Raw genomic sequence first — 15,776 nt, 5'->3', positions numbered from 1 at the left:
ACAGTAAATTCACTGACGTCCCAAAAATAATTGCCTTGTATTCCATATCCACTTTGAGAGCCATTCAACAGTAGAAAGGCATTTCACCTTAATGTCACATAGGTGCACTGCCGAAGTATTTTATACCCCTGGTATTTTACGTAGAATTCCCACACACTCTCTTTTGTGACCGTTAAATGTGTTGTTGTCTCCAAACCTGGACACGCACAGATCTCTCAACTTCCTTAACTATGTTTCTGCCCTGTTTATTTGAATAATCTAGGTAAGATTTTGACCAATCTAGTCCGCAACCTGTGGACATGCATCCATTGTCTAACACAGTACAAAAATGTGTGTCCAAGATGAGAGAATTTATGACTGTTGTATTGTTCCTTCTGACTCATCAGTATGCCATCCTTCTCCAAAAGCCTTGTTAGTCCATTTAGGATGTTTCATTATGTAATACTATTTAGAGTCACGTCAAAATACCAGTCAGTCATTGCCTGGGTATTCCTGGAGTTTGTTGTTCTGTTGTAAGTCCCAAATGTTTATTGTTTATTATAACTACCAAAGGTGTTCTATTATTGCTCATTTTGGTTGTTTTTTGTTCCACATTAACACCATTGTGATCCCAGCTGATCCCAAAATGAAATCTGCCTTAATCATTTTTTAAATTTAACATGGTGCTCTTTCACTGAAACTGAAGTGCACACAAAATTTTGTTTCAGATTTTGTTCTAACAAAGAAATAAAATAAACCTATCCAGACAGTTGTGAAATGCTGTTAGCATTGAATCCTCAATTATTTGCATTATTGCTGAATATTCTATGACAGCTGCTGGAAATGAATGTTTCTCCAGGAATTTATTTTAGGCTTCTGACGTTTGTTACTCAAGTACTTTTTTTTTTTTTTTTGTTTAACAATCATTTCTGTTTCTGCTTAGGTACGGAAGCACATTAGTGATCTTTATGAAGATCTACGCGATGGACATAACTTAATTTCACTTTTGGAAGTCCTCTCTGGAGTGACTCTGGTAAGTGCATTTTTAGTATATTTTTAAGTGAACACAGAATTAAGTTGCAGAATGATGAATGTGAATTCTGATTAAATGGGGAAGACTTTTATAATATTAGTCTATCAAGATCATGACAAAAATATTTGAATTTATGTTGTCTTTGAGATACCTGATTAGTCTGTTTGCTGAAATGTAAGCTTTTGAAATTTGGCCACTCTAGCTCTTACCTGCATATGTTTTATAAACATATGTTGTGTGGAATCTATTCATTATAAATTACATTGTAGTGAGTAGAGGTTGTATTTCTAAATAGAGATTAGATGCCTCAATGTCATTTGTAAAAGCACTTTTTTGTTTTGCTTATCAAAATATTTAATACCTTCCTGACATTCTGGTCTGGTTACAGCTGATTTTAGGCTCTGAACTATAGTAGTAATGCGACCCCCTGCGTATGTGTTCAGTGTTTTTTACCTAAATCAGCTTGTACTGAGTACTTTCCTCCTAACAATATTGCACAAAGTTGAAGTTTACTAATTTTGTGACTTTAATTTCAAATGCTCACTGTACAGAATTTAATTTGTAGTGCATTGTTGACACCTAGTGGGCAAGAATCAGTACTGCAAATACTTAATGAATCAGCCTGATAACACATTGATGAGCAGAGATCATAGGTGGAAATGTGTAAATCAATTGCTTAAAATAGATGCATTTGTGATCCTGAATTAGATGCTTTTATTAAATAGGAGTAAGAGTTAACGATTCAACCTCTCTAGTATATCCCACCATTCAGTTTAATTGTAGCTGACCTGTACCTCAAATCTTATGCTGATTCTTATCCCTTGATACCCTTTCTCAATGAGAAACTGTTGATGGTGAAAATTTGAATCTCCCCAGCACTATTCTTATTAGGGAGAAAAGTACCAGTTTCCACTCCTATTTGAATGGAAGAAGTGCTTCCTGATTTGATTTGTGTGAGCTAGCTCTAATTCTAAGATCACAACTATTGTTGTGTATTTCCCCAGCATACAAAATAGCTTCTTTGTAAGCAGCCTTTTGATAGTTTTAATCATCATGATCAAGTTGCACTTCAACCTGAATTCGAAGGAATAAAGTTCTACTTTAGCTCCATAAACTGGAGTATGTTTCCAGTGAATCTGCTCCTTCAGTCTGGGCGAGACCAGAAGATAGGTTTCCTCTAAATGGTTAACCATGATGTGGAAGTCCTAATGTTGGAGTGGGGTGGCAAAGTCAGAAGTCACACGACACCAGGTTCTAGCCCAACAAGTTTTATTTGAAATCACAAGCTTTTGGAGTAAAGTCACTTCATCTGATGAAGGAGCAGTGCTTCGAAAGCTTGTGATTTCAATTGAACCTGTTGGACTATAACCCTGGTGGCGTGTGACGTCTAACTAAATGGTTAAGTGTAAAATCATTTAAGATTGCATGGCTGACCCCCAAATCTTCAGTTCAGTTAATGGTTTTTTAAATTGCACTGTGCTAAAATCCCTTGCACTTTCTTTTATAAGTACTTACAGGTAGTTCTTGAATGGATGTACTGTAATATATTTCTCAAGTGTAAGTACCTGGCTTAAGAATACAGTGTATTTTCTAAATGTAAACCATTGACAATTCAGTTTTCAGTTCATAATGATCGATGTCAATACCACAAATATGACTTGTGTTTCTAGTACTTAAGTATGATTGTTCCCTGCTTGAAGACCCCTTGAATGGACTGTAGTGCCCTGTGATTTTCCAGAAACTATGATAACATCACTAAATTTGTAGTTTCACTAGGAACAATTTCTGGAAAAACTATTCAACTAGATAATGGCGCTTCCTCCAAAATAGGCTAGGTTTGTATGTAATATTCAATAACACCCTAAATTGTTGGTTACATATTGCAGGCTTTGTATTGCACAAATAACCAATGCCTATCATAAGCTTAAGTTATCCCATTGTGCTTCACTGCCCATGATTCATTTCTGCAGTGCAGTTTGTGATGCCATTTTGACAAATGCATCAACCAGTATTTGCACAAGTGGATCTCAACAGCAGCATAAATGGCTAGGCTGTCTGTGGGTTGAATTTTACCAGAAATCAGCAGTGTCAATTTTAGCAGGTTTCATGGAAGATTTGTTTCCATGAGCTCTATTACATCTTCTCATGCTATCTTCCCAAACTCCACTCATTATCAATGCATCCACTTGCCACAACAGAGTACTGGCCACCACCGTGACCTTCTGGGATTCTTGATACCAGCACCATCATTGAAGCCCAGCCATCCACCTTGTCAAGACTTTGTGGTCCACAGCTGTTCTGCATGGTTTTTGACAATAGCCCAAGATGTGTAGGGTAGAGACAAACTGGCATGCCGTTTTGGGTGGATGGTTGGGGGAGGGGGTGCTTGTGGTTGCTACCCATGGGGTGAAACCTGCAATTATGACTGACAGAGAGCCAGAGGAGCATGCAGTGGGCTTGAGTTACCAGATTACCATTCCACTTTTCACATCAGGGAGAGTGACCTAGTTTCACAACACCGGGAAGCTCTTCCAAGGTCATCTTATACGATTCTCCCATCGTTCCCACCATTGTTCACATTGTTCAAGGACTGGGAAGAATACGCCCTACAATTTTTGTTGTTTGGGAGGTATGAATGTTGACCAGGAGGATTATTTTCCTGCTGTGCTTCATCTTGTATCATAAGAGTTTTTACATTGCACTCCCAAGAAGCTAGCCTCAGTTTAATGTCTCGTTTGAAAAAGCTATGTATTGCAGTATTGTGTACACAAGTAGATATATTGTATTAAAGTATCTGTGTATGACTATAAAATTAAAACAAATGAATTAGGAGCAGAAGTGAGCCACTCAGCCCTATGTGTCATTCTACCATGTTGGCTTTGAATTCCACCCCAATGATAACCTTACAATCTACCTCCGTCTTAGCACCATCTTCTGAAGCAGAATATGCCAAAGTATCTCGACTCTGAGAAAAACATTCTCCTGCTACCTGACCTTAAAAAAAAAAAAAAAAAAAAAAAGTGGCTCCTTGTTTTCAAGCAGTGCCTCCACTTCTGGATCCACTCACGAAGAAACCCCCTTTTCTTGTCCAGTTTATTAGGACTGTTCAAGATACTTCAGTTAGGTCACCCCACACACTCTCTTTTAAATTCCAGTGGAAACAAACCCAGAATGTTCAACCTTTCCTCAAGACCATTCCAGGTATCAATTCGGTAAACCCCTTGCGAATTGCCTCTAAAGCATGTACGTCCTTCCTTCAAGGACATCAAAACCGCATACATTTGAGGTGTCGTCTCACCTAATGCCCCATTGCATTTCATGTTCAATTTCTCTGATAATAAAATATAGCATTCCAATAAGCCTTCCTGATTGTATGCTATACCTGCATACTTTGACTCATGCACCAGAATACCTAGAACCCTCTGCATTTGGAAATGCTGCGGTTATTCTCTGTTTAAGTAATATAGTGCTCTGCTTTCTTTATTTCCTCCTGTCAAAGTGAATAACTTCACATCTTTCCATGTTATACCTCATTTGCTAGAGTTTTGGCCCATTCATTCAACCTATCTAGGTTCTTCTGCATCCTCCTTGTGTCCTCTTGACAACATACCTTCCTACTTATCTAAAGTTTATAAGTTATTTTGCATTCATTATCAAAGGTATGTATTTGAATTAACTGAAGTGTTTTGGGAAGACCTGAAGTTGTGAAAGGCTGTCCTTTGCTGTTGGCAAAGCTGTACTCATAGAGTCTATGCCATGTTATGAGGGAGATCGTTTAATTAGAAAAATCTTCAAATGCTGTTAGTGTACTTTAATAAAAACAATATATCTCAAAATGAGAGGCGCACCTTTAAAATATCAGAATAGCATATTGGTACGTTGACACACCGAAGCCTGCACTGAAGTTATTTCTCTCCAACATTTCTCAAGTGCCGAGTACAAGTTGGAGAAGTTCTGGTAAGGAGAAGTAACCCCCTCAAGAAAAAATAATATCTTGGTTTCATTGATAACCTAAAACATTTTTTTATGTGGTTCAAGAATAGTAATAACTGATGCCTCACTGTCCTTTTATAGAATTAGCCTTTGGTGAGGGGCCCAAAAAAGCAAATGGACTGTTATTCATAGTTAGAAAGTTTGTACATTATAGTTTAAGTATATAGTGGAACTGTCGAAGAAAATTTTTGCTTGGATATTTTATTTGTCTAGTAACGGGCTTTGCTAGGACAAGTTAATTCATAGCCTGTGTGCAATTTCTGCTTCTTCCCCTCCACCTCCCCAACACATCACCCCCCTTCCCCACCCCCTCTCCCCCCACTGCCCCAACCGCCTTATTCGCTCTGCTTTGGTTCTGCCATTATCTGTGTGTCTAACACTGAATAGCAAAAAGAACAGTCTGTGCTGAAGAACTTGCGCTTGCTGAGACTACCACCCTGTGTTTCTGAACAGAGTCAAGAAGAGGGGAATGATGAGGGGGTAGGTGCCACCTGTGGAAAAAGCAATATGATAATTACTGTGTCATTGCTAGATAATCCACACTGTTATTAATTGGGAGGGTATCTCAAATTAAATGGATTTTATTAGTGATCTGGTTATTTGATTGAAATAGATGTTTTATGCCTGTGCACAGCATCTTAAATGCCTTGTTCCCTGTTTTATTTTGAATGTTTTACCTATTGCCCCAATTCTTCCAACTTCTGTTCAGCAGTGCCTCTTACAACAATTGGAAGAACAGCATCATTTTAGCTATAGATTACAGGCATACTTTTTGAAGAAGCTGTTGCATATGCTATTTTCCCTCAATGGATAATATCTATGTCGTATGTGAAAAGACCTTTAAGAAATAAGAGCAAGAGTAGGCTGTTTAGCTCCTCGAGCCTGCTCAGACTTTCATTAGGATCATGGCTGATCTGACGCATCTTTCCCTTTTAACCCTTAGATAGATGATTCCCCTACTGAACAAGAATCTATATCTCGGCCTTAAATATATAGAACAGCTGTACCCCCACAACTGTCTGTGGCATGGCGTTCCAAAGACACTCAACCCTCAGAAGAAATCCTTCTCATCTCAGTCTTAAATTGGTATCTCTTAATTCTGAGTCGATGCCCTTTTGATCCTGGAGCCTCCAATGAGGGGAACCATCATCTCCGTATTTACCTTGTTAAACTCTATATTTCAGTGAAATCACCCCTCATTCTTTCAAATTCCACTGAATAGAGTCCCAACCTGTTTAGCCTTTGCTCATAAGACAATCCCTCCATACTGGAGAGCTTTCTAATGAACCTTCTGTGAAGTGCCTCCAATGAAATAAAATGTTTTGTTAAATAATGGGACCAAAATTGTTCAGTGCTCTAGATGTATACTCGGTGGATTATCTCGACATTGATTCAGATGCTTGTGGCATTAGTATGAACAAAAATAACATGACACTAATTCTAATCTTTCCTTCATTTTGTTCTTTCATTTTATTGTGATCTGGACATTTTGGGTTAACTTATTTAATTTTAAATACTGTCAAACTAAACAATGTGGGATCTGCCTGATTATCCATTTGAGTTAATTTTGGCATCTGTCCAGAAGTTCTATCTGTGAATTAGAGTGAATGAAATAGGGTACAAAACTGATGTAATTCTGTACTAATTTTTGAAACAATTTCCTGTACTGAATATCTGATGTAAAAGCTGCACATTTTATTGTCAGCACTTTCTTTAAAAATATAGTTCCTGATCACATTCTTTCCAGCATATTTACTGAAACCCAGATCACTCTGATCAGTGGAAGACATGATAAATACAGTATATTTCAACTAGGTGCTTTCACTGTTGCAATGAAAGGAGCAATAAAGAAAATGTTTGTTTTTGCCTGCTGTCTGAGATTGTAGCAGTAGTTTCCTTTTATCCTAATGAATTAACCAAGATAATGTTTCACCTGTTTGCTGTGAGACATTGAACTAACACTGTTCATCTTGAGAATTGATACTTGCTAGTTCATGAAAAAAAAATTCTTGCAGGAATAAAATGATGGAACATGCAGCCAATGTTTCTAGTGTGATGTGTACTATATAATTTCTTTTCCTGTTGTATTACTTGTTCCGCTGCATATGTTTCTCACAAACTAGCAAAGGTATTCATCGTAGCTGTCTGGGATATGAAATTTGAATCATGCAACAAACTGTTGGAAAGAGACCAGCTACTGAAACTAAAGTTATCATGCTAGCCTAATTTTTTGAAGTTTTAACAATTGTGATTATGGTGGCCCTATCACTAGTTATTAAGCAGATTAAGAGATGCTCACTGTGTAAATGATCCACGGGAAAGTGGTCAGCACTGTATCTGGAATTAAGCAGACACTTAGCTGCTGTGATATTTCACTAAGTTATGCTCAACATAAACATGGGAACCTTCTCAATCCTCGGACTACGCCAGGTATGCTCAGGTTTTCTCAAATTTGGCTCCTGGTTTGTTTAAATACTTTCTGTTCAATAGAACAGAAACAGTTGCAAACTTTTCTGTTTTTGTCTTTCCTTTCTTCTTGCATGTCAAATGCTGCAGTTTCACTTATGATTTCCTTGTAGATTGATATTTTCAAAAAGGAAATTCAGCATCCAGTATTTAGCTGAAAGGATGTCACAATGAGAGTTTACTTTCAGACTTGTTGCTATAACAAACTAAAAGCAACACTGATTAAACTCAAATTGCAGTTGACAACTTCTGAAAACTACATGATTGTGCACAAAAAGGAAAATATTCAATCAAGCATCCTGCTCTGTTATACTTTACACCATTTAAATATACCTTCAATTCTGCTACAGCCAACACAGCGATTTGTAGCTCCTGAGAGTTTACTTCTCCTATCTTTTCCAACCTAATAACATTTAATCTCAGAGTTGTCTTTTATAATGAGGTTTATGTAAAAGGTGCAGAGGAGATTTACCAGGATGTTGCCTGGAATGGAGGGAAGGTCTTAATGAGGAAAGGTTGAGAGAGCTAGGGCTTTTCTCTTTAGAATGACGAAGGATGAGAGGTGACTTGATAGATGTAAAAAATGATCAGAGGTATAGATAGAGTGGACAGCTAGAGACTCTTTCCTAGGGTGGAGGTAGCTATTATGAGGGAGTATAGTTTTAAAGTGAGTGGAGGTAGATATAGGGGAGATGTCAGAGGTAGGTTCTTTACTCAGTGGTCGGGGCGTGGAATGCATTGCCGGAGAGGATAGTGAAGTCGGCCTCATTAGGGGCATTTAAGCGGCTATTAGATAGGCATATGAATGACAGTATAAGGTAGGGGTGGAGGTTAGATAGACCTTAGGTTTAGGATAAAAGTTCGGCGCAACATCGTGGGCCGAAGAGCCTGTACTGTTCTATGTTCTGTGTAGGAAATTTTTCTTTCTAGCTCAAGTTAGGTGAATTGGAATTTTGTCTTTTCAGTCAGAGTGCGAGCACTTACCTGCACTCCTGTGTGGGCAACCAAACAGACTTGCCTCTATCTGCCCTCCCTCTCTGCAATCCCGGCAAACTAGCCTGTCCATGATATTTTTAAGATAACCTTGTCCTCCTATTTACAGTGTTTTACTGTGTACCCATCTCCTTGTGAAGGTAGTTTCTGTGACAATGTGAATCACATGGGCCTTGTATTTATGTAGAAATGCTACATGTAGAACCGACTTTATTCTATCTTGAAATTTAAATAGCCATTTGAAGTGTAACTGTTTACAGTCTGATATCGTTAACATCTTCATGAGATTGGAGACTAACTGTCCACTGCTATCATGCCTATTTTCATCATTGCCTATAGATGTGAATATCTTTTACATTCATTTCAGTAGAATGACCTGGGCCTCCCTTTTAGTGTTGCGAGCATTACTCCAAATAGGTCACATGATGACTTTTTCTTCCATTCTATGCTAAATTCAACAGTCCCAAAATATACCATCTTTTAAAATCTTATGTCTGTAACGTACTCTAATCTAGTAAGTCTCAAACACCTACCATCATACGAGAACAAAATATTGTTGATTCTGGAAAAATGAAGTAAAAGTGGGAAGTACTCAGCAGATCAGGCAATATCTATGGAGAGGGGACCAGTGTTCGTGTCTCAGGTCAATCTTTTATCAGTTCTGAGTCCCTTGTTTTCTGAGTTTCTGTTCTTCCTGCCAAACTGCTTTTGACAATTTGATTACAGCCAAGAGGGAAAGGTAGAGGACTGGGAATAACTGAGTTGCTGTTGCAGAAGGCGAGCACAACCACAATGTCCAATGTAACTTTATGATTCTATCGTTTGTTAATCTATATGAAGCTCAAAGTTCCCCGTGATTCATGCATTGCTTTTCTTACACACCAACTTTTGTTTCTTGAGTGCTCTGTCCAAAACTACAGCTGCTAGTGGGGAGAGTGAAGGTCTATAAGCTGCTATCATAATACCTTGTACTGACTCTGCTGAGCTAAGATGTTTGTTCATTACTAGTTCATCTCAGCCTCTATCATCAAGGCTATCCATACTCCTTGTTCATTTTGGTTTTCCTTGCCAAAAACATTTAAATACCCTGGAACATTGAGTTCCAACCTTGATAACTGAAACCTCATCCCTGTAATATGACTATTATTTCATTCTCATTTACTTCTATTTGTGTAAATTGTATTGTTAAGAATACTTTGAATTTGGATAAAATGCCTTTTAATGTTTTATTTTTTCCTGATTTAATATTTTTGTTCCTTCCTGCCACACCCTGTTTATCTGGATGTATTTGCAATGCTGTTCTTTATTTTAAACTTCTCTCATTAGATTCATAAATTTCTTCTCACTTAAACCTTCCCTCTTACCTGCTGAAGTGAAAAGTTTACAATAATTTTCCGCTGTCCCCTCAATAATGCAACTAGCTGCTGTACAGTGGTGGTTAGATGGTCCAGTGTGTAAGTTTAAAGAAAGACTATTATGTCTTTAAGAAAACCTGGTGGGTTTTCTACATGTTCCATTTTGTGTACAAGAGAAATAAAGTACCCCAGCGTATTTCCTTTTTTTGGAAAGGTAAACCAAATGAATGAGTAGTGTGGGTAGCCCTGATGAAATAAAGTCAAGGGTCACATGACAGTAAATTCCTAGTGTATCCATTGCACTGTGCCTGTTCCAGGTATATTCCAGGCAGAAAACTTCAACCTTTTCCATTTTCTTGTATCATCTATTCTAACAATATTTTCTTAAATTTCCTTCCTTGTGCTGTTCTTTCGCTTTGGATTGATAGTGGTCTCCTCTGTTATCCAAAAATGCTGGAAATACTCAGCAGATCAGACATCATTTTTTAAAGAGAAGCAGTTATGTTTCAGGACTGCAATCTTTTTTCAGAAGACCTGACAAATTTCCAGCATCTACAGCATTTTGACTTCATTAGTTCACTGGCTGGATACTTCAACTGAAAAATGAACATGCACTTCTCAATTTTGACTTCAGAATACTTTGATTATAAATTCAATGACCGAACATTGTTTAGGACTTTTGAATATCTTAAACCAAATTGTTTTGCAGGGCTTGAGATTAGTTGGATGCAAGGGTGGTTAAACACTTAAGCACTGAAAAACAAGACCTTGGGAAGGAACAGTTTAAAAAACATTTTGGCAAGTGAGGAAGACGAAGGCAGCGACAGTGATGCTGTGGACTCCATGAAGAGACTGCATATCACGCTTTTGCTGACTAAATGTGAGACTGGATAGGATGTAAAGAGAATGAAGAACTGCTTTGGGTCCTATTACAGTTAAAATATCATAACCGTAGAGTGTGCCATCCAAAGGAATTATGTTGTTCATCCTTCCCTTACCTTTTACAATTTGTTTAGTTTAAATTTGTTGATGCAATATTTCAGGTGAGCAAACAACTAACATTTTAACCTATTTGGAATGTTGCCTGCTGCCCTGTGTACATCTGACAGTAGTTGTAAAACTTATTATTCTGTTGCATGGTACATATACTGTTACATATGAATAGAACCGAGTCTAGTGCTTTTGTGTCTATCATTCTGTAATTGTATTAATAATTTGTAATATACTAATTTATCTCTTCTAGCCTCGTGAGAAAGGCCGCATGCGTTTCCACAGGTTACAGAATGTACAGATTGCACTTGACTACCTAAAGCAACGACAGGTAGGTATATAGGTATATGGTGATGATATTGAACTATCAATCCAGATGTTGTATATTTAAAATCCCACCATTGCAAGCCATGAAATTAATTTTGCAAATTCATTGGCTAAAATGTTTACTTCCCCTACCGTATTTCTTGTGTAGGAGGAAGCAATGTCTGAAATACCATCACCTCACATTTTCTCTCTATTTACATACCAACTTGACTTTGAACCAGTGACCATAAAATAAAAGCAACATGTCAATGTCCTGCAATTTCTAAAATCATGTGGCAGCATCATCACTACAAGGGTTTAAGAAGGAGGCTCACTAATGATATTTGGGTATAAGCAGCTTTATCTACATTTTCAACAATAAAGCAATTTAGCAAAGATAATTTATTGTATTGCACATTACTACTTCCAGCTGCTCTTTTTTGCTGTTGGACTGACGTGAACTTGAACTTGGGGCATGGTAATTAGATAAATTATTATTCCATGCAAGGTTCCCATTGGGCCTGACAGGCTATTGCATCAGTGAATTTGATTATAAGCTATGTAAGCCAAGAAAGTGCTGAAGTCAATTATTGGGTACTTGGGTATGCCTCAGCCAAATTAGTAGCCGAAGCGTTTGCATTGGTTTCAGTATCTGAGCTATGGAGCAACAGAATCGGTGATTGCTGCTAGAAAGTCTGTGCATCTGGTAATCACTCTAGGCTTGGGTGTGAATTTCTCCCAAGCAAAGTAGATGCCTGACACTCACCAAGTTGCGTTATATTGGTTACATCACAGGGTTGCAGCTGCCTGATCACCATACTATTGAAGAAAAGTAGAGAAAATTAAGCATACTTTTTTCTCGAGTGCTTCAAACTCCAATTATTAATGATTAATGATTAAAAATGTCCTTCAGATAGAATAGATTTCCAACAGATGGATACAAAGAGGAAGTTAATTTAATGTAGTAATCACATAGGAGGTATCCCATTCTTTTCTGCTCTAAAGCTAGAGTAACCAAAGTTCCAGCGGGCCAAAGGGCTGCTCTCATTAGTGGGCGGCAACTGGTGGTGAGTTTAACCTGAGTGTCACCCATAGGCAAGGGGCAAAGTTGAGATGACAGGACCATCATGATGACCTCGGCCAGTTTGGAATTTGAACCTGTACTATTGGCTTCACTCTGAATCACAAACTAACTACCTAGCCACTGATCTAACCAACCCCCCATATAACCTGTCAATACATTGTTCTATCTACATGACCCGGAGTTCGATTATGAAAAGTATAATGTAAGTAATCATTTAACAGTTCCGGGATGGGTCATCCGGGCCAGAAATGTTAATTCTAACTTTTCTTCATGGATGCTGCCAGACCTGCTGAGCTTTTCCGGCAACTTTTGTTGTTGATCATTTAACTTGTTGGCATTAGCCATGTTTACAGGAAGCTACATATTAATATACAGAACCATGTTTGCAGACAGAATGTGTATGTACAGTGCATCTGTTTCAACCCAACAAAATAGGTGACAGCGATATGCTGGATCATTTGTCATTGCACTGACTCATACTGGCGTTTACGTATCAATCAGCATTGATTGGTAGAAGTGTTGCCATGGAGAATCGACCTATCGATTAACTGTAATCAGCACTCTCCTCTCATGTAGTATAAATGTTAATTTTCACCTTGAATTGGTATTCTTGCATATTGTCCTGATGAGGACAAAATGAAAAGTTTTAACTTTTACAGTAATACTTTGTGTCAATAAAAATTCAATAATTCCACATAAAGTTGTCCATTGTGACTTAAGTGGTACTACCATTTCCGGTAATTCTGTCTAATTTGCACAATTGGAAGAATCAATTTATCAGACTTGTTGATCTTCAAGAGACTCTTTTAAGTTCCGAAACCAATTCAGGAAAATTCTGGCATTTTTCACAAATAATTGATCAGTTATTTGTAATGTTCCAATTACAGGGATACTTGGTTTATAATTTATCTACCAAAGTTTTGAGTTTTGACCTTTTCGATTATTGGTCAAAATAACTTTTTTGTTTCTATCTAGAGCACTTCATCTGAGATTTATTAGTTTAAATAGGCATAAAAGTGAATGTTCTTCTTTCTCAAATATGCAGTAGAGAAAGGTGAACCTTTCTGCTACACTGAAGGAACTGATTTGTGGTTTTCTTTTAGGTGAAACTAGTAAATATTAGAAATGATGACATTACTGATGGAAATCCTAAACTAACACTTGGTTTAATTTGGACCATAATTCTACATTTTCAGGTAAGGATTTTTGCATTGTTTATTTAATGTATTACTGATTTTGTAAATGTATGAAATTTGCAAAGTGAAATATTACAACAATGTACTATATAGCAATATAGTATATAAACTCATTGAAGCAAGCTAAATACAAACTCAATCATTTGTAAATTTAAAAAGTGCAAAACGTTTGTCACAATGTATTTTTCAGTACTCGTTTGTAAAAGTACTGAAGGCTTTTATGGTAACCCATAGATAAGCATGTATGTATGTGTTCATCTAACTGGGACAATGCATTACCAAATTTGTTGAAATCGCCTGGGAGTTCAATCTTTGAGATTTACAGTTGCAAATAATAGGTACAAACATGTCCTAACGAGCTTTGTGGAATTATAAGAAGAAACCTGTACTTGGCCAAAGAAGCATAGATCAGCCGAAGTGATCAAACACATGGTTAAAGAACTGTGCTTCAAGGCAAGAAAATATAGAAAGTAAGTACTAGGCTATGCAAACAAAACATCTGCATATACGACTGTCAATGGCATGGAAAAGAGTGAGAACTGCGCAAGAATCTGGAAGGCAAGCTTTTGGCTTTCTAGAGATGGAAGGGTTGCAATGGAAGGAGGCAATGGAGGGATTTGTGCACAAGACAAATGTTTTAAATGAATTGCATTAGAGGGCTTGAAGTTGTTGTATGTCAGAGATGATGGTTGTTCCTTGTGGACAAGGGTATAGCTGACAGGATTTTGGGTAACTTGCATTGGATGGAGGGTGAGAGGACAATGTGAAAGACATTGGACGCAAGAGTAAAATGCTCTGGATAAGCAATATTAATAGAAATATTTAAAAAATTGAGATCGAGCAGCATCTGTGGAGAGAGAAACAGTTTCCAATCAATGACTGTCAGAACTGGGAGTGCTGAATAACGGTTTTTAAGTGCTAGAGAGGAGACACCGGAATAATTCACTTACGAGGTTACAAAAAGGTGAACAAGGGTTTCATCCTCGGATCTACTGAGGTAGAAGTGAAAGTGTGATCTGTGGAAGTAGTTGGTCTTGAAGTTTGAGATGAATTAGGGAGGAAAAACTGCAAACAGTTTGGTTCAGCAGGTGATAGTTGGCAGCAGAGAAGAGATGGAATTAGTGACAAGGTAATTGACAATCTGGGTGTCAGAGAAATCATGGTTTTAGACTCCCTAATTTTTAGACGGAGATTTGATTTCATCATAATTTGGATGCCGTAAAGAGGTGGTGAAGTAGAGCTGGATATCACCAATGTATATGTCTGCGGATTATTGTACTGATAGGCAGCAGGTAGAGGACGAAGAAGCTGAAAGATGATTTGGCTGGGAAGAAATGCTGTTATTAGAAATGCTGTAGCTATTATCAAGTAAGCTAACCGTGGAGCCAAATGTGGCCCATCCCGTTGACCTATATATTGGAGAAGAGGCATTTGAGGAGCATGGGGTAATTTACAGTTTTAAAGGTTTCAGGGAGGGTAGAAAGCATAGCACATCAGTCATATTGAATGTAATTCTAAGTTTGTTTTTCTGGTAGGCTTCAGCACTGTATGTTTCAGGAACCTGATTGGAGGAATTTGCAGGAAAGATGAGGACAGCATGAATGGCATTGCAGTAATGAATTTCTTACTCTGTTAAAACTGCGAATCTTTTAGTTACATAATTTTGTTTTTAAAATGTAAATGTCACTTATCAATGGTCACAAATGAAATATTCTAAACAGTTGTGTATTTCCTAAAAGTTCTGCATGTAATTCAAATGTAGTTGTGCATCTTGCAGTACTTCTGTCAACTTGGCTCTGGTTTACTGTTTATTACCAGTTGTTGAAACATGTTCAATATTTTTATGATGACCAAATCCCTTCTAAGTGGCCTTTATAGGTGTTATTTTAAATTTGGATTTAAAGAACTTTTAGCGCTACAATTTACCTGTTTATAGATGTCTGTATCAATTCTGGAGTCAATTGTCCTCATTAAAACTGAGGCAGGTCATTGTATCAGGAGTAGGCAGTATGTGTAGCCTGAAGCCATATCCAAAAATTGGTGTTTTAATTCAAATTTAGTTTTTAAAAAGATGACATTACTGAGTTCTGATAGTTGATGGTACTGTATTTAAGATGTGATTGATTTGAATTCAGCTTCAATTGCCCAGTGTTTGTGAGGTTTTATGCTGTAACTTTATTATTTTATCTTGCAAAACAAATCTGTTTTACTGGACTGAAGTAGGAAGATGGTACGATAATTTGCACAGCGTTCAAGTGTGATTGAATTGATTTTACACTCAAATTAATATCAACTTTATTTTACAGGTGGTTGGGGCTGGGGGTGTGTGCATGTGTGTTCATTCTGATAGCACAGTCAGACTGAAAGATGTACTTTCGTTT

At 37.4% G+C, this 15,776-nt stretch overlaps 1 protein-coding gene across 1 annotated transcript in view; it reads left to right on the top strand.

Moving 5' to 3' along the window:
* The first annotated feature begins 926 nt into the window (after window positions 1-926).
* LOC109915062 (microtubule-actin cross-linking factor 1, isoforms 1/2/3/4/5-like) overlaps window positions 927-15,776 on the top strand; it is a 101,508-nt gene continuing 86,658 nt past the window's right edge. The window contains exons 1-3 of the mRNA XM_048612951.1: window positions 927-1,012; window positions 11,063-11,140; window positions 13,303-13,395. Coding sequence (XP_048468908.1) covers window positions 11,081-11,140; window positions 13,303-13,395 — 153 coding nt within the window. The 5' untranslated portion in view covers window positions 927-1,012; window positions 11,063-11,080. The remainder of the gene's footprint in view (window positions 1,013-11,062; window positions 11,141-13,302; window positions 13,396-15,776) is intronic.

This window comes from Rhincodon typus, chromosome 27, assembly GCF_021869965.1.
Source record: "Rhincodon typus isolate 14 chromosome 27, sRhiTyp1.1, whole genome shotgun sequence".
In the NCBI taxonomy this organism is placed as follows: Eukaryota; Metazoa; Chordata; class Chondrichthyes; order Orectolobiformes; family Rhincodontidae; genus Rhincodon; species Rhincodon typus.
This window is presented reverse-complemented; position numbering and strand designations above follow the sequence as displayed.